Genomic DNA, 22622 nt, shown 5'->3' on the forward strand with positions numbered 1-22622 from the left:
AGATACAATCCATCAATATGAGGAGGTTCAGATACAATCCATCAATATGGCTGTTCAGAGACAATCCATCAATATGGCTGTTCAGAGACAATCCATCAATATGGCTGTTCAGAGACAATCCATCAATATGGCTGTTCAGAGACAATCCATCAATATGAGGAGGTTCAGAGACAATCCATCAATATGGCTGTTCAGAGACAATCCATCAATATGAGGAGGTTCAGATACAATCCATCAATATGGCTGTTCAGAGACAATCCATCAATATGAGGAGGTTCAGACATATATATATATATAAAAGGGGCACAGTGCGTTAGGAATGCACACAGTTAACAAAACATTAGGAACACCTTGCTAATATTGAGTTGCACACCCTTTTTGCCCTCAGGACAGCCTCAATTAGTCGGTTGTCGAAAGCGTTCCACAGAGATGCTGGTCCATGTTGACTCCAATGCTTCCCACAGTCGTGTCAAGTTGACTGGATGTCTTTTGGGTCGTGGACCATTCTTGATACACACGAGAAACTGTTGAGCGTAAAAAACCCAGCAGCGTTGCAGTTCTTGACACCAACCAGTGTGCCTGGCACCTACTACCATACCCCCGTTCAAAGGCACTTCAATATTTTGTCTTGCCCATTCACCCTCAATGGCACACAATGCAAGTCTCAAGGCTTAAAAATCCTTCTTTATTATCCTGTCTCCTCCGCTTCATCTACACTGAATGAAGTGGATTTAACAAGTGACATCAATAAGAGATCATAGGATTCACCTGGATTCATCTGGTCAGTCTATAGCATAGAAAGAGCAGGTGTTCCTAATGTTTTGTTCACTCAGTGTAGAACTACCATAAACAGTAACAAATAATCTTTTTTTTTATTATTTGAAAGTAAAAGACAAAAAGCCATTTTTAAAATAGGGGGAATTTTCTTTAAATACAAACATTTTTAACAAAATGTAAGCTGCCTTACCCCCCCCTCCCGCTAGAAAACTTCTCCGTTAAAACTAAAATATCCTGATTCATAGCATCATTCAACCTTTCCTTTCCAAACGCTCCAGAGTGAAGGTTCCCCTATGTACAGATCTAAGATCAGTTTCCCCACTCCAAAAATAAACCATTAGTAGGGAAAACGCAAAAAACTGACCCAAGCATCTTGGGGCAAATTCACCCTACACAACACGCCCCCCCCCCCCCCCAAAAAAAAAACCCTGACCCCATCGTAATAACCTCTGATGTCATAGATCGGTCACGTTCCAGACAGCCTACATTGCAGATGTTGCATCCACCCAATGGTTGGGCAACGGATTGCTCTCTCATAAGATGTGCTTAGCAGACATGTTAAACACCTATCCAGGTTGTTGTGAGATCAGGCGTCTGCAATGTAGTAATTCTGAAACTGGGCTTTAGTCTCATTTCCCAGCCTGTTGGGCCTGGCGCCGCAGCAGCACGTAAATCTTCTCCTTGATCCAGTCCTTGTTGTACGGCTGGTACGTCTGTGAGTCCGCACGGTACCTAGCGGAGACAGACGGAACGACATATTAAAACATGGGCTGGTACGTCTGAGTCCGCATGGTACCTAGCGGAGACAGACGGAACGATATATTAAAACATGGGCTGGTACGTCTGAGTCCGCATGGTACCTAGCGGAGACAGACGGAACGACATATTAAAACATGGGCTGGTACGTCTGAGTCCGTATGGTACCTAGCGGAGACAGACGGAACGATATATTAAAACATGGGCTGGTACGTCTGAGTCCGCATGGTACCTAGCGGAGACAGACGGAACAATAGTCTGGGACAGTTGTGGGATGCGATAGATCCCCAAATTAATACAACCACTAGCATCAAAAACCCTGCTTTAACCAATGAACATGAAGCAACAGATGAGAACGTTTAGCTTAAATAGGTAGAATTTGACTGCCATCATGATTCGTAACCGGTAGTGACTGGTTATAGTTATAGTAGTGGTAGTGACTGGTTATAGTTATAGTAGTGGTAGTGACTGGTTATAGTAGTGGTGGTGACTGGTTATAGTTATAGTAGTGGTAGTGACTGGTTATAGTAGTGGTAGTGACTGGTTATAGTAGTGGTGGTGACTGGTTATAGTAGTGGTAGTGACTGGTTATAGTAGTGGTAGTGACTGGTTATAGTAGTGGTAGTGACTGGTTATAGTAGTGGTAGTGACTGGTTATAGTAGTGGTGGTGACTGGTTATAGTAGTGGTAGTGTCTGGTTATAGTAGTGGTAGTGTCTGGTTATAGTAGTGGTAGTGTCTGGTTATAGTAGTGGTAGTGTCTGGTTATAGTAGTGGTAGTGTCTGGTTATAGTAGTGGTAGTGACTGGTTATAGTAGTGGTAGTGACTGGTTATAGTAGTGGTGGTGACTGGTTATAGTAGTGGTAGTGTCTGGTTATAGTAGTGGTAGTGTCTGGTTATAGTAGTGGTAGTGTCTGGTTATAGTAGTGGTAGTGTCTGGTTATAGTAGTGGTAGTGTCTGGTTATAGTAGTGGTAGTGACTGGTTATAGTAGTGGTAGTGACTGGTTATAGTAGTGGTGGTGACTGGTTATAGTAGTGGTGGTGACTGGTTATAGTAGTGGTGGTGACTGGTTATAGTAGTGGTGGTGACTGGTTATAGTAGTGGTAGTGACTGGTTATAGTAGTGGTAGTGACTGGTTATAGTAGTGGTAGTGACTGGTTATAGTAGTGGTAGTGTCTGGTTATAGTAGTGGTAGTGACTGGTTATAGTAGTGGTAGTGTCTGGTTATAGTAGTGGTAGTGACTGGTTATAGTAGTGGTAGTGACTGGTTATAGTTATAGTAGTGGTAGTGACTGGTTATAGTAGTGGTAGTGACTGGTTATAGTAGTGGTAGTGTCTGGTTATAGTAGTGGTAGTGTCTGGTTATAGTAGTGGTAGTGGCTAGTTATAGTTATAGTAGTGGTAGTGACTGGTTATAGTTATAGTAGTGGTAGTGACTGGTTATAGTAGTGGTAGTGTCTGGTTATAGTAGTGGTAGTGACTGGTTATAGTAGTGGTAGTGACTGGTTATAGTAGTGGTAGTGACTGGTTATAGTTATAGTAGTGGTAGTGACTGGTTATAGTAGTGGTAGTGACTGGTTATAGTAGTGGTAGTGACTGGTTATAGTAGTGGTAGTGACTGGTTATAGTAGTGGTAGTGACTGGTTATAGTAGTGGTAGTGTCTGGTTATAGTAGTGGTAGTGTCTGGTTATAGTAGTGGTAGTGACTGGTTATAGTTATAGTAGTGGTAGTGACTGGTTATAGTAGTGGTAGTGACTGGTTATAGTAGTGGTAGTGACTGGTTATAGTAGTGGTAGTGACTGGTTATTGTAGTGGTAGTGACTGGTTATAGTACTGGTAGTGTCTGGTTATAGTAGTGGTAGTGACTGGTTATAGTAGTGGTAGTGACTGGTTATAGTAGTGGTAGTGACTGGTTATAGTAGTGGTAGTGACTGGTTATAGTAGTGACTGGTTATAGTAGTGGTAGTGACTGGTTATAGTAGTGGTAGTGACTGGTTATAGTAGTGGTAGTGACTGGTTATAGTTATAGTAGTGGTAGTGACTGGTTATAGTAGTGGTAGTGACTGGTTATAGTAGTGGTAGTGACTGGTTATAGTAGTGGTAGTGACTGGTTATAGTAGTGGTAGTGACTGGTTATAGTAGTGGTAGTGACTGGTTATAGTAGTGGTAGTGACTGGTTATAGTAGTGGTAGTGACTGGTTATAGTAGTGGTAGTGACTGGTTATAGTAGTGGTAGTGACTGGTTATAGTAGTGGTAGTGACTGGTTATAGTAGTGGTAGTGACTGGTTATAGTAGTGGTAGTGACTGGTGATAGTTATAGTAGTGACTGGTTATAGTAATGGTAGTGACTGGTTATAGTAGTGGTAGTGACTGGTTATAGTTATAGTAGTGGTAGTGACTGGTTATAGTAGTGGTAGTGACTGGTTATAGTAGTGGTAGTGACTGGTTATAGTTATAGTAGTGGTAGTGACTGGTGATAGTTATAGTAGTGACTGGTTATAGTAATGGTAGTGACTGGTTATAGTAGTGGTAGTGACTGGTTATAGTAGTGGTAGTGACTGGTTATAGTAGTGGTAGTGACTGGTTATAGTAGTGGTAGTGACTGGTTATAGTAGTGGTAGTGACTGGTTATAGTAGTGGTAGTGACTGGTTATAGTAGTGGTAGTGACTGGTTATAGTAGTGGTAGTGACTGGTTATAGTAGTGGTAGTGACTGGTTATAGTAGTGGTAGTGACTGGTTATAGTAGTGGTAGTGACTGGTTATAGTAGTGGTAGTGACTGGTTATAGTAGTGGTAGTGTCTGGTTATAGTAGTGGTAGTGACTGGTTATAGTAGTGGTAGTGACTGGTTATAGTAGTGGTAGTGACTGGTTATAGTAGTGGTAGTGACTGGTTATAGTAGTGGTAGTGACTGGTTATAGTAGTGGTAGTGACTAGTTATAATAGTGGTAGTGACTGGTTATAGTAGTGGTAGTGACTGGTTAAAGTAGTAGTAGTGTCTGGTTATAGTAGTGGTAGTGACTGGTTAAAGTAGTGGTAGTGACTGGTTATAGTAGTGGTAGTGACTGGTTATAGTAGTGGTAGTGACTGGTTATAGTAGTGGTAGTGACTGGTTATAGTTATAGTAGTGACTGGTTATAGTAATGGTAGTGACTGGTTATAGTAGTGGTAGTGACTGGTTATAGTTATAGTAGTGGTAGTGACTGGTTATAGTAGTGGTAGTGACTGGTTATGGTAGTGGTCGTGACTGGTTATAGTAGTGGTAGTGACTGGTTATAGTAGTGGTAGTGACTGGTTATAGTAGTGGTAGTGACTGGTTATAGTAGTGGTAGTGACTGGTTATAGTAGTGGTAGTGACTGGTTATAGTAGTGGTAGTGACTGGTTATAGTAGTGGTGGTGACTGGTTATAGTAGTGGTGGTGACTGGTTATAGTAGTGGTAGTGACTGGTTATAGTAGTGGTAGTGACTGGTTATAGTAGTGGTAGTGACTGGTTATAGTAGTGGTAGTGACTGGTTATAGTAGTGGTAGTGTCTGGTTATAGTTATAGTAATGGTAGTGTCTGGTTATAGTAGTGGTAGTGACTGGTTATAGTAGTGGTAGTGACTGGTTATAGTAGTGGTAGTGACTGGTTATAGTAGTGGTAGTGACTGGTTATAGTAGTGGTAGTGACTGGTTATAGTAGTGGTAGTGTCTGGTTATAGTAGTGGTAGTGACTGGTTATAGTAGTGATAGTGACTGGTTATAGTTATAGTAGTGGTAGTGACTGGTTATAGTAGTGGTAGTGACTGGTTATAGTAATGGTAGTGTCTGGTTATAGTAGTGGTAGTGTCTGGTTATAGTAGTGGTAGTGACTGGTTATAGTAGTGGTAGTGACTGGTTATAGTAGTGGTAGTGACTGGTTATAGTAGTGGTAGTGTCTGGTTATAGTTATAGTAATGGTAGTGTCTGGTTATAGTAGTGGTAGTGACTGGTTATAGTAGTGGTAGTGACTGGTTATAGTAGTGGTAGTGACTGGTTATAGTAGTGGTAGTGACTGGTTATAGTAGTGGTAGTGACTGGTTATAGTAGTGGTAGTGACTGGTTATAGTAGTGGTAGTGTCTGGTTATAGTAGTGGTAGTGTCTGGTTATAGTAGTGGTAGTGACTGGTTATAGTAGTGGTAGTGACTGGTTATAGTTATAGTAGTGGTAGTGACTGGTTATAGTAGTGGTAGTGACTGGTTATAGTTATAGTACTGGTAGTGACTGGTTATAGTAGTGGTAGTGGCTGGTTATAGTAGTGGTAGTGGCTGGTTATAGTAGTGGTAGTGGCTGGTTATAGTAGTGGTAGTGGCTGGTTATAGTAGTGGTAGTGACTGGTTATAGTAGTGGTAGTGACTGGTTATAGTAGTGGTAGTGTCTGGTTATAGTAGTGGTAGTGACTGGTTGTAGTAGTGGTAGTGACTGGTTATAGTTATAGTAGTGGTAGTGACTGGTTATAGTAGTGGTAGTGACTGGTTATAGTAGTGGTAGTGACTGGTTATAGTAGTGGTAGTGGTAGTGACTGGTTTTAGTAGTGGTAGTGTCTGGTTATAGTAGTGGTTGTGACTGGTTATAGTAGTGGTAGTGTCTGGTTATAGTAGTGGTAGTGACTGGTTATTGTAGTGGTAGTGACTGGTTATAGTTATAGTAGTGGTAGTGACTGGTTATAGTAGTGGTAGTGTCTGGTTATAGTAGTGGTAGTGACTGGTTATAGTTATAGTAGTGGTAGTGTCTGGTTATAGTAGTGGTAGTGTCTGGTTATAGTAGTGGTAGTGACTGGTTATAGTAGTGGTAGTGACTGGTTATAGTAGTGGTAGTGATTGGTTATAGTAGTGGTAGTATCTGGTTATAGTAGTGGTAGTGTCTGGTTATAGTAGTGGTAGTGTCTGGTTATAGTAGTGGTAGTGACTGGTTATAGTAGTGGTAGTGACTGGTTATAGTTATAGTAGTGGTAGTGACTGGTTATAGTAGTGGTAGTGTCTGGTTATAGTAGTGGTAGTGTCTGGTTATAGTAGTGGTAGTGTCTGGTTATAGTAGTGGTAGTGACTGGTTATAGTAGTGGTAGTGACTAGTTATAGTAGTAGTAGTGGTAGTGACTGGTTATAGTAGTGGTAGTGACTGGTTATAGTAGTGGTAGTGACTGGTTATAGTAGTGGTAGTGTCTGGTTATAGTTATAGTAGTGGTAGTGACTGGTTATAGTAGTGGTAGTGACTGGTTATAGTAGTGGTAGTGACTGGTTATAGTAGTGGTAGTGACTGGTTATAGTAGTGGTAGTGTCTGGTTATAGTAGTGGTAGTGACTGGTTATAGTAGTGGTAGTGACTGGTTATAGTAGTGGTAGTGACTGGTTATAGTAGTGGTAGTGACTGGTTATAGTAGTGGTAGTGTCTGGTTATATTAGTGGTAGTGACTGGTTATAGTAGTGGTAGTGACTGGTTATAGTAGTGGTAGTGACTGGTTATAGTAGTGGTAGTGACTGGTTATAGTTATAGTAGTGGTAGTGACTGGTTATAGTAGTGGTAGTGTCTGGTTATAGTAATGGTAGTGACTGGTTATAGTAGTGGTAGTGTCTGGTTATAGTTATAGTAGTGGTAGTGACTGGTTATAGTTATAGTAGTGGTAGTGTCTGGTTATAGTAGTGGTAGTGACTGGTTATAGTAGTGGTGGTGACTGGTTATAGTTATAGTAGTGGTAGTGACTGGTTATAGTAGTGGTAGTGTCTGGTTATAGTAGTGGTAGTGACTGGTTATAGTTATAGTAGTGGTAGTGACTGGTTATAGTAGTGGTAGTGTCTGGTTATAGTAGTGGTAGTGTCTGGTTATAGTAGTGGTAGTGACTGGTTATAGTAGTGGTAGTGACTGGTTATCGTAGTGGTAGTGACTGGTTATAGTAGTGGTAGTGACTGGTTATAGTAGTGGTAGTGACTGGTTATAGTAGTGGTAGTGACTGGTTATATTAGTGGTGGTGTCTGGTTATATTAGTGGTAGTGACTGGTTATAGTAGTGGTAGTGTCTGGTTATAGTAGTGGTAGTGTCTGGTTATAGTAGTGGTAGTGACTGGTTATAGTAGTGGTAGTGACTGGTTATAGTAGTGGTAATGACTGGTTATAGTAGTGGTAGTGTCTGGTTATAGTAGTGGTAGTGACTGGTTATAGTAGTGGTAGTGACTGTTTATAGTAGTGGTAATGACTGGTTATAGTAGTGGTAGTGTCTGGTTATATTAGTGGTAGTGACTGGTTATAGTAGTGGTAGTGACTGGTTATAGTAGTGGTAGTGTCTGGTTATAGTAGTGGTGGTGACTGGTTATAGTAGTGGTGGTGACTGGTTATAGTAGTGGTAGTGTCTGGTTATAGTAGTGGTAGTGTCTGGTTATAGTAGTGGTAGTGACTGGTTATAGTAGTGGTAGTGACTGGTTATAGTAGTGGTAGTGTCTGGTTATATTAGTGGTAGTGACTGGTTATAGTAGTGGTAGTGACTGGTTATAGTAGTGGTAGTGTCTGGTTATAGTAGTGGTAGTGACTGGTTATAGTTATAGTAGTGGTAGTGACTGGTTATAGTAGTGGTAGTGTCTGGTTATAGTAGTGGTAGTGACTGGTTATAGTAGTGGTAGTGACTGGTTATAGTTATAGTAGTGGTAGTGACTGGTTATAGTAGTGGTAGTGACTGGTTATAGTAGTGGTAGTGTCTGGTTATAGTAGTGGTAGTGACTGGTTATAGTAGTGGTAGTGTCTGGTTATAGTAGTGGTAGTGACTGGTTATAGTAGTGGTAGTGATTGGTTATAGTAGTGGTAGTATCTGGTTATAGTAGTGGTAGTGTCTGGTTATAGTAATGGTAGTGACTGGTTATAGTAGTGGTAGTGTCTGGTTATAGTTATAGTAGTGGTAGTGTCTGGTTATAGTAGTGGTAGTGACTGGTTATAGTAGTGGTGGTGACTGGTTATAGTTATAGTAGTGGTAGTGACTGGTTATAGTAGTGGTAGTGACTGGTTATAGTAGTGGTAGTGACTGGTTATAGTTATAGTAGTGGTGGTGACTGGTTATAGTAGTGGTAGTGTCTGATTATATTAGTGGTAGTGACTGGTTATATTAGTGGTAGCGACTGGTTATAGTAGTGGTAGTGTCTGGTTATAGTAGTGGTAGTGACTGGTTATAGTAGTGGTAGTGACTGGTTATAGTAGTGGTAGTGACTGGTTATAGTTATAGTAGTGGTAGTGTCTGGTTATAGTAGTGGTAGTGTCTGGTTATAGTAGTGGTAGTGACTGGTTATAGTAGTGGTAGTGACTGGTTATAGTAGTGGTAGTGTCTGGTTATAGTAATGGTAGTGACTGGTTATAGTAGTGGTAGTGACTGGTTATAGTAGTGGTAGTGACTGGTTATAGTAGTGGTAGTGTCTGGTTATATTAGTGGTAGCGACTGGTTATAGTAGTGGTAGTGTCTGGTTATAGTTATAGTAGTGGTAGTGACTGGTTATAGTAGTGGTAGTGACTGGTTATAGTAGTGGTAGTGTCTGGTTATAGTAATGGTAGTGACTGGTTATAGTAGTGGTAGTGTCTGGTTATATTAGTGGTAGTGACTGGTTATAGTAGTGGTAGTGACTGGTTATAGTAGTGGTAGTGTCTGGTTATAGTTATAGTAATGGTAGTGACTGGTTATAGTAGTGGTAGTGTCTGGTTATATTAGTGGTAGTGACTGGTTATAGTAGTGGTAGTGTCTGGTTATAGTTATAGTAGTGGTAGTGACTGGTTATAGTAGTGGTAGTGACTAGTTATAGTAGTGGTAGTGACTGGTTATAGTAGTGGTAGTGGCTGGTTGTAGTAGTGGTAGTGTCTGGTTATAGTAGTGGTAGTGACTGGTTATAGTAGTGGTAGTGACTGGTTATAGTAATGGTAGTGTCTGGTTATAGTAGTGGTAGTGACTGGTTATAGTAGTGGTAGTGACTGGTTATAGTAGTGGTAGTGGCTGGTTGTAGTAGTGGTAGTGACTGGTTATAGTAGTGGTAGTGACTGGTTATAGTAGTGGTAGTGACTGGTTATAGTAGTGGTAGTGACTGGTTATAGTAGTGGTAGTGTCTGGTTATAGTAGTGGTAGTGTCTGGTTATAGTAATGGTAGTGACTGGTTATAGTAGTGGTAGTGACTGGTTATAGTAGTGGTAGTGACTGGTTATAGTAGTGGTAGTGTCTGGTTATAGTAGTGGTAGTGACTGGTTATAGTAGTGGTGGTGACTGGTTATAGTAGTGGTAGTGTCTGGTTATATTAGTGGTAGTGACTGGTTATAGTAGTGGTAGTGTCTGGTTATAGTAGTGGTAGTGTCTGGTTATAGTAATGGTAGTGACTGGTTATAGTATTGGTAGTGACTGGTTATAGTAGTGGTAGTGTCTGGTTATAGTAGTGGTAGTGACTGGTTATAGTTATAGTAGTGGTAGTGACTGGTTATAGTAGTGGTAGTGTCTGGTAATAGTAGTGGTAGTGACTGGTTATGGTTATAGTTATAGTAGTGGTAGTGGTAGTGACTGGTTATAGTTATAGTAGTGTTAGTGATATGTTGTGTTTGTGCCAAGCATAACACTTTGTATTCAGGACAAAGTACATTTCTTTGCTGTTTTACTTTAGTGAATATCTTCCTTCTTTTTACTCTGTCATTTAGGTTAGTATTGTGGAGTAACTACAATGTTGTTGATCCATCCTCCGTTGTCTCCTATCACAGCCATTAAACTCTGTAACTGTTTTTTAAAGTCACCATTGGCCTCATGGTGAAATCCATGAGCAGTTTCCTTCCTCTCTGGCAACTGAGTTAGGAAGGACGCCTGTATCTTTGTAGTGACTGGGTGTATTGATACACCATCTAAAAGGGTAACTAATAACTTCACCATGATTAAATGCCTACATATGAGATCCCCCCTCCAAAAAAAAAATCCTGAATGAAAATAATGACTGTGTCGTTATACAATACATAAATTCACTGTTCGAATGAGGGACATTACAGATAATTGTACGTGTGGTACAGAGATGAGGTAGTCATTCAACAATCATGTTAAACACTATTATTGCACACAGAGTGAATCCATGCAACTTATTTTTTTACTCCTGGGCGTATTTAGGCTTGCCGTAACAAAAAGGGGTTGAATACTTAAGACTCAACTTTGAAAAACATAATTCCACTTTCACATCATTGGGTATTGTGTGTGTGGGCCAGGGACAAATATATAATTTAAAAAATCGGGGCTGTAACAACAAAATGTGGAAAAAGTTAAGGGGTGTGAATACTTTCTGAAGGCACTGTATAGCCTAGTGGTTAGAGCGTTGGACTAGTAACCGAAAGGTTGCAAGATCGAATCCCCGAGCTGACAAGGTATAAATCTGTCATTCTGCTCCTGAACAAGGCAGTTAACCCACTGTTCCTAGGCCGTCATTGAAAATAAGAACTTGTTCTTAACTGACTTGCCTAGTTAAATAAAGGTAAAATAAAAAACTTAAATAAGCATATATTGTCTGCTAGATTAACTAGTCTACAGCCTGGTGCATTGCCAGATAACACACGGTAGACAGACTCATTCGAATCTGCTGAAATACATTTTCTTCATATCATGTTTATTTTAGTTTTTTTTGTTGACCTGCCTAAACTAAATAACAGATTTATTGTGATGTGTCTATATTAGAATGGATTTATGACTTCATTTTCCTTTAAAAACGGTTCAAAGATGCACATCAGCGGCTTGTATGCGCTGAGACCTGAGGAAGCTAAACATTAATTAATGTTAATTAACGGTTAATTATTGTGAAAACCGGCAGGCATATGCGTGACAATAACCATCTGACAAAATGTAATGAGCACAGCCCTAGCTGCTACCATGATTATGGATCATCCTGAATGAATCTTGAATAAGGAGTGAGAAAGTTAGAGGGTCAAAGTTCATACCCCCAAAACATGCTAACCTCCCCTGTTATTGGTAATGGTGAGAGATTATACCCCCAAGACATGCTAACCTCCACTGTTATTGGTAATGGTGAGAGATTATACCTCCAAGACATGCTAACCTCCCCTGTTATTGGTAATGGTGAGAGATTATACCCCCAAGACATGCTAACCTCCCCTGTTATTGGTAATGGTGAGAGATTATACCCCCAAAACATGATAACCTCCCCTGTTATTGGTAATGGTGAGAGATTATACCCCCAAGACATGCTAACCTCCCCTGTTATTGGTAATGGTGAGAGATTATACCCCCAAAACATGATAACCTCCCCTGTTATTGGTAATGGTGAGAGATTATACCCCCAAAACATGCTAACCTCCCCTGTTATTGGTAATGGTGAGAGATTATACCCCCAAGACATGCTAACCTCCCCTGTTATTGGTAATGGTGAGAGATTATACCCCCAAAACATGATAACCTCCCCTGTTATTGGTAATGGTGAGAGATTATACCCCCAAAACATGATAACCTCCCCTGTTATTGGTAATGGTGAGAGATTATACCCCCAAGACATGCTAACCTCCCCTGTTATTGGTAATGGTGAGAGATTATACCTCCAAGACATGCTAACCTCCCCTGTTATTGGTAATGGTGAGAGATTATACCCCCAAGACATGCTAACCTCCCCTGTTATTGGTAATGGTGAGAGATTATACCCCCAAGACATGATAACCTCCCCTGTTATTGGTAATGGTGAGAGATTATACCCCCAAGACATGCTAACCTCCCCTGTTATTGGTAATGGTGAGAGATTATACCCCCAAGACATGCTAACCTCCCCTGTTATTGGTAATGGTGAGAGATTATACCCCCAAGACATGCTAACCTCCCCTGTTATTGGTAATGGTGAGAGATTATACCCCCAAGACATGCTAACCTCCCCTGTTATTGGTAATGGTGAGAGATTATACCCCCAAGACATGCTAACCTCCCCTGTTATTGGTAATGGTGAGAGATTATACCCCCAAGACATGCTAAACTCCCCTGTTATTGGTAATGGTGAGAGATTATACCCCCAAGACATGCTAACCTCCCCTGTTATTGGTAATGGTGAGAGATTATACCCCCAAGACATGCTAACCTCCCCTGTTATTGGTAATGGTGAGAGATTATACCCCCAAGACATGCTAACCTCCCCTGTTATTGGTAATGGTGAGAGATTATACCCCCAAGACATGCTAACCTCCCCTGTTATTGGTAATGGTGAGAGATTATACCCCCAAGACATGCTAACCTCCCCTGTTATTGGTAATGGTGAGAGATTATACCCCCAAGACATGCTAACCTCCCCTGTTATTGGTAATGGTGAGAGATGATACCTCCAAGACATGCTAACCTCCCCTGTTATTGGTAATGGTGAGAGATTATACCCCCAAGACATGCTAACCTCCCCTGTTATTGGTAATGGTGAGAGATTATACCCCCAAGACATGCTAACCTCCCCTGTTATTGGTAATGGTGAGAGATTATACCTCCAAGACATGCTAACCTCCCCTGTTATTGGTAATGGTGAGAGATTATACCCCCAAGACATGCTAACCTCCCCTGTTATTGGTAATGGTGAGAGATTATACCCCCAAGACATGCTAACCTCCCCTGTTATTGGTAATGGTGAGAGATTATACCCCCAAGACATGCTAAACTCCCCTGTTATTGGTAATGGTGAGAGATTATACCCCCAAGACATGCTAACCTCCCCTGTTATTGGTAATGGTGAGAGATTATACCCCCAAGACATGCTAACCTCCCCTGTTATTGGTAATGGTGAGAGATTATACCCCCAAGACATGCTAACCTCCCCTGTTATTGGTAATGGTGAGAGATTATACCCCCAAGACATGCTAACCTCCCCTGTTATTGGTAATGGTGAGAGATTATACCCCCAAGACATGCTAACCTCCCCTGTTATTGGTAATGGTGAGAGATTATACCTCCAAGACATGCTAACCTCCCCTGTTATTGGTAATGATGAGAGATTATACCCCCAAGACATGCTAACCTCCCCTGTTATTGGTAATGGTGAGAGATTATACCCCCAAGACATGCTAACCTCCCCTGTTATTGGTAATGGTGAGAGATTATACCCCCAAGACATGCTAACCTCCCCTGTTATTGGTAATGGTGAGAGATTATACCCCCAAAACATGATAACCTCCCCTGTTATTGGTAATGGTGAGAGATTATACCTCCAAGACATGCTAACCTCCCCTGTTATTGGTAATGGTGAGAGGATGATTCATTAAGGTTTATCTGTAATCATGGTAGCATCCACATTATTTTATTTAACGAGGCAAGTCAGGTAAGAACAAGTTCTTATTTACAATGACGGCCTACCGGGGAACAGTGGGTTAACTGCCTTGTTCAGCGGCAGAACGACAGATTTTTACCTTGTCAGCTCGGGGATTCAATCTAGCAACCTTTCGGTTACTGGCCCAACGCTCTGACCACTAGGCTACGCTGCCGTGGTGGAAAGTCCCACTCCACCCAAAATGCATACATCAACTTACGCTTTGAAATCTTTGACGTGGATTGTTTACTTCAGGGGAAAAAGTTAGAAAATCCAGACACAAAGCGAAATCCGTGTGAAAATGTACTGCGGTTTGGACTTACACCAAGCAACTGAGGTCAGCCAGGTCATGGATGAAGTCAAACAGCTGACTGATGTCATACGTGATGGACGGTGTGTTTGGGTTCATTCTCTTTAGGTGTTCCTCGTACATCTTACACACACCTGGAAGGAGAGTCATACATTAGGTGCAATCTGTCACAGGTATCGAAATTCACCACAAATGATAAAACAGGCCTAGGCATAATTGAGAAAATGATTAGGTCATTTTATGTATTGCACACAGCGTGTATTGCAACGCCATTAAAACGACGATTGTTAGCCTTTTTGGTTACTCCACAGTGCACAATAAGGAAGTCCATTGCAGCTGAAGTAGTAAACCACTCCTTTAAGATCAGGCCCCGCTAAGCATTCAATTAGGACAAGAACTGGGCATTTAGCCTATGGGGCGGAGCTCTCAACCCTGTTCCTGGAGAGCTCCCGCCCTATAGGTTCACTCCAACCCTGTTCCCGGAGAGCTGCCGCCCTATAGGTTCACTCCAACCCTGTTCCCGGAGAGCTGCCGCCCTATAGGTTCACTCCAACCCTGTTCCTGGAGAGCTACCCTCCTATAGGTTCACTCCAACCCTGTTCCTGGAGAGCTACCCTCCTATAGGTTCACTCCAACCCTGTTCCTGTAGAGATAACTTCCTGTAGGTTTTAACTCCAACCCTGTTCCCGGAGAGATAACACCTACAGGAAGTTAACTCCAAACCCAGCACACCTGATTGTAATAATTAGCTGGTTGACAAGATGAATCAGGTTAGATACAACTGGTGTTGGTATCTCTCCAGGAACAGGGTTGGAGAGTCCTGGACTAGATAGATGTAAACCTACAGTAGGTATCTCTCCAGGAACAGGGTTGGAGAGCCCTGGACTAGATAGATGTAAACCTACAGTAGGTATCTCTCCAGGAACAGGGTTGGAGAGCTCTGGACTAGATAGATGTAACACTACAGTAGGTATCTCTCCAGGAACAGGGTTGGAGAGTCCTGGACTAGATAGATGTAAACCTACAGTAGGTATCTCTCCAGGAACAGGGTTGGAGAGCCCTGGACTAGATAGATGTAAACCTACAGTAGGTATCTCTCCAGGAACAGGGTTGGAGAGCCCTGGACTAGATAGATGTAAACCTACAGTAGGTATCTCTCCAGGAACAGGGTTGGAGAGCCCTGGACTAGATAGATGTAACACTACAGTAGGTATCTCTCCAGGAACAGGGTTGGAGAGCCCTGGACTAGATAGATGTAAACCTACAGTAGGTATCTCTCCAGGAACAGGGTTGGAGAGCCCTGGACTAGATAGATGTAAACCTACAGTATGTATCTCTCCAGGAACAGGGTTGGAGAGCTCTGGACTAGATAGATGTAAACCTACAGTAGGTATCTCTCCAGGAACAGGGTTGGAGAGTCCTGGACTAGATAGATGTAAACCTACAGTAGGTATCTCTCCAGGAACAGGGTTGGAGAGCCCTAGACTAGATAGATGTAAACCTACAGTAGGTATCTCTCCAGGAACAGGGTTGGAGAGCTCTGGACTAGATAGATGTAAACCTACAGTAGGTATCTCTCCAGGAACAGGGTCGGAGAGCCCTGGACTAGATAGATGTAAACCTACAGTAGGTATCTCTCCAGGAACAGGGTTGGAGAGCCCTGGACTAGATAGATGTAAACCTACAGTAGGTATCTCTCCAGGAACAGGGTTGGAGAGCCCTGGACTAGATAGATGTAAACCTACAGTAGGTATCTCTCCAGGAACAGGGTTGGAGAGCCCTGGACTAGATAGATGTAAACCTACAGTAGGTATCTCTCCAGGAACAGGGTTGGAGAGCCCTGGACTAGATAGATGTAAACCTACAGTAGGTATCTCTCCAGGAACAGGGTTGGAGAGCCCTGGACTAGATAGATGTAACACTACAGTAGGTATCTCTCCAGGAACAGGGTTGGAGAGCCCTGGACTAGATAGATGTAAACCTACAGTAGGTATCTCTCCAGGAACAGGGTTGGAGAGCCCTGGACTAGATAGATGTAAACCTACAGTATGTATCTCTCCAGGAACAGGGTTGGAGAGCTCTGGACTAGATAGATGTAAACCTACAGTAGGTATCTCTCCAGGAACAGGGTTGGAGAGTCCTGGACTAGATAGATGTAAACCTACAGTAGGTATCTCTCCAGGAACAGGGTTGGAGAGCCCTAGACTAGATAGATGTAAACCTACAGTAGGTATCTCTCCAGGAACAGGGTTGGAGAGCTCTGGACTAGATAGATGTAAACCTACAGTAGGTATCTCTCCAGGAACAGGGTCAGAGAGCCCTGGACTAGATAGATGTAAACCTACAGTAGGTATCTCTCCAGGAACAGGGTTGGAGAGCCCTGGACTAGATAGATGTAAACCTACAGTAGGTATCTCTCCAGGAACAGGGTTGGAGAGCCCTGGACTAGATAGATGTAAACCTACAGTAGGTATCTCTCCAGGAACAGGGTTGGAGAGCCCTGGACTAGATAGATGTAAACCTACAGTAGGTATCTCTCCAGGAACAGGGTTGGAGAGCCCTGGACTAGATAGATGTAACACTACAGTAGGTATCTCTCCAGGAACAGGGTTGGAGAGCCCTGGACTAGATAGATGTAAACCTACAGTAGGTATCTCTCCAGGAACAGGGTTGGAGAGCCCTGGACTAGATAGATGTAACACTACAGTATGTATCTCTCCAGGAACAGGGTTGGAGAGCTCTGGACTAGATAGATGTAAACCTACAGTAGGTATCTCTCCAGGAACAGGGTTGGAGAGTCCTGGACTAGATAGATGTAAACCTACAGTAGGTATCTCTCCAGGAACAGGGTTGGAGAGCCCTAGACTAGATAGATGTAAACCTACAGTAGGTATCTCTCCAGGAACAGGGTTGGAGAGCTCTGGACTAGATAGATGTAAACCTACAGTAGGTATCTCTCCAGGAACAGGGTCGGAGAGCCCTGGACTAGATAGATGTAAACCTACAGTAGGTATCTCTCCAGGAACAGGGTTGGAGAGCCCTGGACTAGATAGATGTAAACCTACAGTAGGTATCTCTCCAGGAACAGGGTTGGAGAGCCCTGGACTAGATAGATGTAAACCTACAGTAGGTATCTCTCCAGGAACAGGGTTGGAGAGCCCTGGACTAGATAGATGTAACACTACAGTAGGTATCTCTCCAGGAACAGGGAACAGGGTTGGAGAGCCCTGGACTAGATAGATGTAAACCTACAGTAGGTATCTCTCCAGGAACAGGGTCGGAGAGCCCTGGACTAGATAGATGTAAACCTACAGTAGGTATCTCTCCAGGAACAGGGTCGGAGAGCCCTGGACTAGATAGATGTAAACCTACAGTAGGTATCTCTCCAGGAACAGGGAACAGGGTTGGAGAGCCCTGGACTAGATAGATGTAAACCTACAGTAGGTATCTCTCCAGGAACAGGGAACAGGGTTGGAGAGCCCTGGACTAGATAGATGTAAACCTACAGTAGGTATCTCTCCATATATATATATATAATTTACCTTCCATGCCCTCGTTGACTGATTCGTAGTCAGCGTATGTCCGTCCCTCTGGCCTCTTGGTTGGCTGAACCAACAGGATCGTATGAGACTGCAACAACGACAGAACATAATCATGTCAGTTTTCAAACCAACTTTTCACTTTCAATAAGATTAATACAACTAAAATACCAGGTTAACCAGTATAACACACAGCCCTGTTAACCAGTATAACACACAGCCCTGTTAACCAGTATACACACACAGCCCTGTTAACCAGTATAACACACACAGCCCCGTTAACCAGTATAACACACACAGCCCTGTTAACCAGTATAACACACACAGCCCTGTTAACCAGTATAACACACAGCCCTGTTAACCAGTATAACACACACAGCCCCGTTAACCAGTATAACACACACAGCCCTGTTAACCAGTATAACACACACAGCCCTGTTAACCAGTATAACACACACAGCCCTGTTAACCAGTATAACACACACACAGCCCTGTTAACCAGTATAACACACACAGCCCTGTTAACCAGTATAACACACACAGCCCTGTTAACCAGTATAACACACACAGCCCTGTTAACCAGTATAACACACACAGCCCTGTTAACCAGTATAACACACACAGCTCTGTTAACCAAGCAGTGCCCAAGTTTACATTCCAATTGTTTGACGCTACCATCACCTCTCCAAGTCCAAACCAAGCACGGGTGTCAATGGTACCCGCTCCATTCTACCTCCCATCTGCAGCAGGAAGTTGCCTAATTGAAAGGCTGATTAGCTAGACAAACAAGTGACAAACTGGTGCACAATAAGCGAGACAACTTTGAATCCATGTTTGGTTTTTGATTTGGAGGGGGTGGTAGCGTCAAACAATTGGATTTTATACTTTTGGGGCATTGCTCAGCGATGCAAAACGACAAAGTTTGCATCAGAACCATCTACCGATTACAGACACCGTCAAACGTGGGACAATTGCTACTAAAACAGGTACAGCATTATCTTGCAAGCAGAGGTGACGCCAACGCAGGGCCCAGATTGAATACTGGCCCACCCAATCAAACTGGCTTAATAAAATATATTGAAAAAGAAAAACAAAAAGAAATGAACTTGATTTTCATTGGCTGTATTGTCAGACTAATCAGAAGGGTTGAAAATGCAGTAGGAGGTTCCTGGAATCTAATTGGTTATAATTGTAGTCATATGGTAAATATTAAATAGCTGAATGTCAAGCTGCGGCTATCAGTGAGAAGCATAAAAAATAGCCCTTGGCCTATTGCAATATGTCAAAGTTAAATCGCAGGATAAACACAAAAGTCTGAATGATTTAAACGTAGTTTATTCCCATTAGTAGACTACACCAGGAGCCATCTCATTTCCTCCTCGTCCAGTCGGTAGACTACACCAGGACCCATCTCATTTCCTCCTCGTCCAGTCTCGACGGTAGTCTACACCAGGACCCATCTCATTTGCTCCTCGTCCAGTCTAGACGGTAGACTACACCAGGACCCATCTCATTTGCTCCTCGTCCAGTCTAGACGGTAGGCTACACCAGGACCCATCTCATTTCCTCCTCGTCCAGTCGGTAGTCTACACCAGTACCCATCTCATTTTCCTCCTCGTCCAGTCTAGACGGCAGTCTACACCAGTACCCATCTCATTTCCTCCTCATCCAGTCTAGACGGTAGTCTACACCAGGACCCATCTCATTTCCTCCTCATCCAGTCTAGACGGTAGGTTACACCAGGACCCATCTCATTTTCTCCTCGTCCAGTCTAGACGGTAAACTACACCAGGACCCATCTCCTTCCCTCCTCGTCCAGTCTAGACGGTAGACTACACCAGGACCCATCTCATTTCCTCCTCGTCCAGTCTAGACGGTAGGCTACACCAGGACCCATCTCATTTCCTCCTCATCCAGTCTAGACGGTAGACTACACCAGGACCCATCTCATTTGCTCCTCGTCCAGTCTAGACGGTAGTCTACACCAGGACCCATCTCATTTCCTCCTCGTCCAGTCGGTAGTCTACACCAGGACCCATCTCATTTGCTCCTCGTCCAGTCTAGACGGTAGACTACACCAGGACCCATCTCATTTGCTCCTCGTCCAGTCTAGACGGTAGTCTACACCAGGACCCATCTCATTTTCTCCTCATCCAGTCTAGACGGTAGACTACACCAGGACCCATCTCATTTCCTCCTCGTCCAGTCTAGACGGTAGTCTACACCAGGACCCATCTCATTTCCTCCTCGTCCAGTCTAGACGGTAGTCTACACCAGGACCCATCTAATCTCCTCCTCGTCCAGTCTAGACTGTAGTCTACACCAGGACCCATCTCATTTCCTCCTCGTCTAGACGGTAGACTACACCAGAACCCATCTCATTTCCTCCTCCTCGTCTAGACGGTAGTCTACACCAGGACCCATCTCCTTCCCTCCTCGTCCAGACGGTAGGTTACACCAGGACCCATCTCATTTGCTCCTCATCCAGTCTAGACGGTAGACCCGGTGTTTGAAGGTTCAGAAACGTCAATAATCCTCGGTTGCGATATGGCTGTGGAAACCTATGGCCTTTATCTTTCATCAGCAATCCTTCAAATTCAAAATATACTGTAGCAGTTTCACACAGATCCACAAGCTGAAAGGAACCACACTTTCTACCTTATTAGCTTGTGTTCAGCCCATGCTTACACGTCTGTCTTCCATAACCATGCGCTGTAACATGGATATATGGCCGTGTGGGAACATGCGCTGTAACATGGATATATGGCCGTGTGGGAACATGCGCTGTAACATGTATATGGCCGTGTGGGAACATGCGCTGTAACATGGATATATGGCCGTGTGGGAACATGCGCTGTAACATGGATATATGGCCGTGTGGGAACATGCGCTGTAACATGGATATATGGCCGTGTGGGAACATGCGCTGTAACATGGATGTATGGCCGTGTGGGAACATGCGCTGTAACATGGATATATGGCCGTGTGGGAACATGCGCTGTAACATGGATATATGGCCGTGTGGGAACATGCGCTGTAACATGGATATATGGCCGTGTGGGAACATGCGCTGTAACATGGATGTATGGCCGTGTGGGAACATGCGCTGTAACATGGATATATGGACGTGTGGGAACATGCGCTGTAACATGGATATATGGCCGTGTGGGAACATGCGCTGTAACATGGATATATGGCCGTGTGGGAACATGCGCTGTAACATGGATATATGGCCGTGTGGGAACATGCGCTGTAACATGGATATATGGCCGTGTGGGAACATGCGCTGTAACATGGATATATGGCCGTGTGGGAACATGCGCTGTAACATGGATATATGGCCGTGTGGGAACATGCGCTGTAACATGGATATATGGCCGTGTGGGAACATGCGCTGTAACATGGATATATGGCCGTGTGGGAACATGCGCTGTAACATGGATATATGGCCGTGTGGGAACATGCGCTGTAACATGGATATATGGCCGTGTGGGAACATGCGCTGTAACATGGATATATGGCCGTGTGGGAACATGCGCTGTAACATGGATATATGGCCGTGTGGGAACATGCGCTGTAACATGGATATATGGCCGTGTGGGAACATGCGCTGTAACATGGATATATGGCCGTGTGGGAACATGCGCTGTAACATGGATATATGGCCGTGTGGGAACATGCGCTGTAACATGGATATATGGCCGTGTGGGAACATGCGCTGTAACATGGATATATGGCCGTGTGGGAACATGCGCTGTAACATGGATATATGGCCGTGTGGGAACATGCGCTGTAACATGGATATATGGCCGTGTGGGAACATGCGCTGTAACATGGATATATGGCCGTGTGGGAACATGCGCTGTAACATGGATATATGGCCGTGTGGGAACATGCGCTGTAACATGGATATATGGCCGTGTGGGAACATGCGCTGTAACATGGATATATGGCCGTGTGGGAACATGCGCTGTAACATGGATATATGGCCGTGTGGGAACATGCGCTGTAACATGGATATATGGCCGTGTGGGAACATGCGCTGTAACATGGATATATGGCCGTGTGGGAACATGCGCTGTAACATGGATATATGGCCGTGTGGGAACATGCGCTGTAACATGGATATATGGCCGTGTGGGAACATGCGCTGTAACATGGATATATGGCCGTGTGGGAACACTAACAAGGTGAGAGTATCTATTTAACTTTTTTTTTATATTTCTCGCTGATAATGAAAGAGAAGGTCCTTATTAAGCCTCCAAAGCCCGTACCGCAAGCGACGCGTTTTAATGTTCAGATTGAGTTTCGGGATTTTTAACTAAACTTCCGCCTTACATGAGACGCCTTTGTCCAGTGACTAATGTAAAGTAATGTAAAGTGGAACAGAGTTATGACAATAGGGCTACAGTTAGCGTTAACTCGGAATAAAACACAGGATGACAATGGCTGGTCAATTAACACGCAGACTGAAATATATCGTTTTACATTATTATAACATGTTGTAATATAAGAAGCTGGTATACGACAAGTCATATGTTTAAAAAACGACTCACTTCGTTAGCAAACTAGCTAACGTTGATTGACATGCGTGAACAATTTCAAAACAAGGCTAGCTAGCAATATACTCAATATTTTCCCCAGGTAAACTACTCGAATGCAAATCTATAGATGTTATTTAAAATTAAAAATTAAATAAAAACTAACCATAATTCCTTCACCGTGTCCTTGAAGTAAGTAAAGATTTTTCTCGTGGTTCACGGTTTAGATTTGATGGCACAACGAGAGCGGAAATGACCTTTGATACCGGAAGTATTACTTTTAGGAAGTGGAGAAGGGTTAGTGCTATTCTCGATCCTTGGGACGGTCCTGAACCGGTTTTGACATGTGTGTGTGCGGTGTTTTCCGGTCAAATTGGGCTGCTTTGAAAACGATGTCGCGGGTGAAAATGTATT

General features: G+C 43.2%; 1 protein-coding gene across 1 annotated transcript; it reads right to left on the reverse strand.

Annotated features, from left to right (window-relative positions):
• Positions 1–664: 664 nt before the first annotated feature.
• LOC123733234 (enhancer of rudimentary homolog) lies at positions 665–22530 on the reverse strand. Its single transcript, XM_082958384.1, has 4 exons — positions 22375–22530; positions 17671–17758; positions 14142–14262; positions 665–1509 (listed from the first exon to the last, which is right to left on the reverse strand). The coding sequence occupies exons 1-4, from the start codon at positions 22375–22377 to the stop codon at positions 1407–1409; spliced, it is 315 nt and encodes a 104-aa protein (XP_082814510.1). The 5' UTR covers positions 22378–22530; the 3' UTR covers positions 665–1406.
• Positions 22531–22622: the final 92 nt, after the last annotated feature.

This window comes from Salmo salar, chromosome 01 (assembly GCF_965601325.2).
Source record: "Salmo salar chromosome 01, fSalSal1, whole genome shotgun sequence".
Classification (NCBI taxonomy): domain Eukaryota; kingdom Metazoa; phylum Chordata; class Actinopteri; order Salmoniformes; family Salmonidae; genus Salmo; species Salmo salar.

What these genes read in the sequence shown, in the direction of transcription:
- LOC123733234 (XM_082958384.1), bottom strand. An exon ending in AGTCAACGAGGGCATGGAAG is followed by an intron (nt 14,263 to 17,670) that starts GTAAATTATATA and finishes CTCTCCTTCCAG; the next exon opens with GTGTGTGTAAGATGTACGAG. An exon ending in GCTGACCTCAGTTGCTTGGT is followed by an intron (nt 1,510 to 14,141) that starts GTAAGTCCAAAC and finishes TGTCTCCGCTAG; the next exon opens with GTACCGTGCGGACTCACAGA.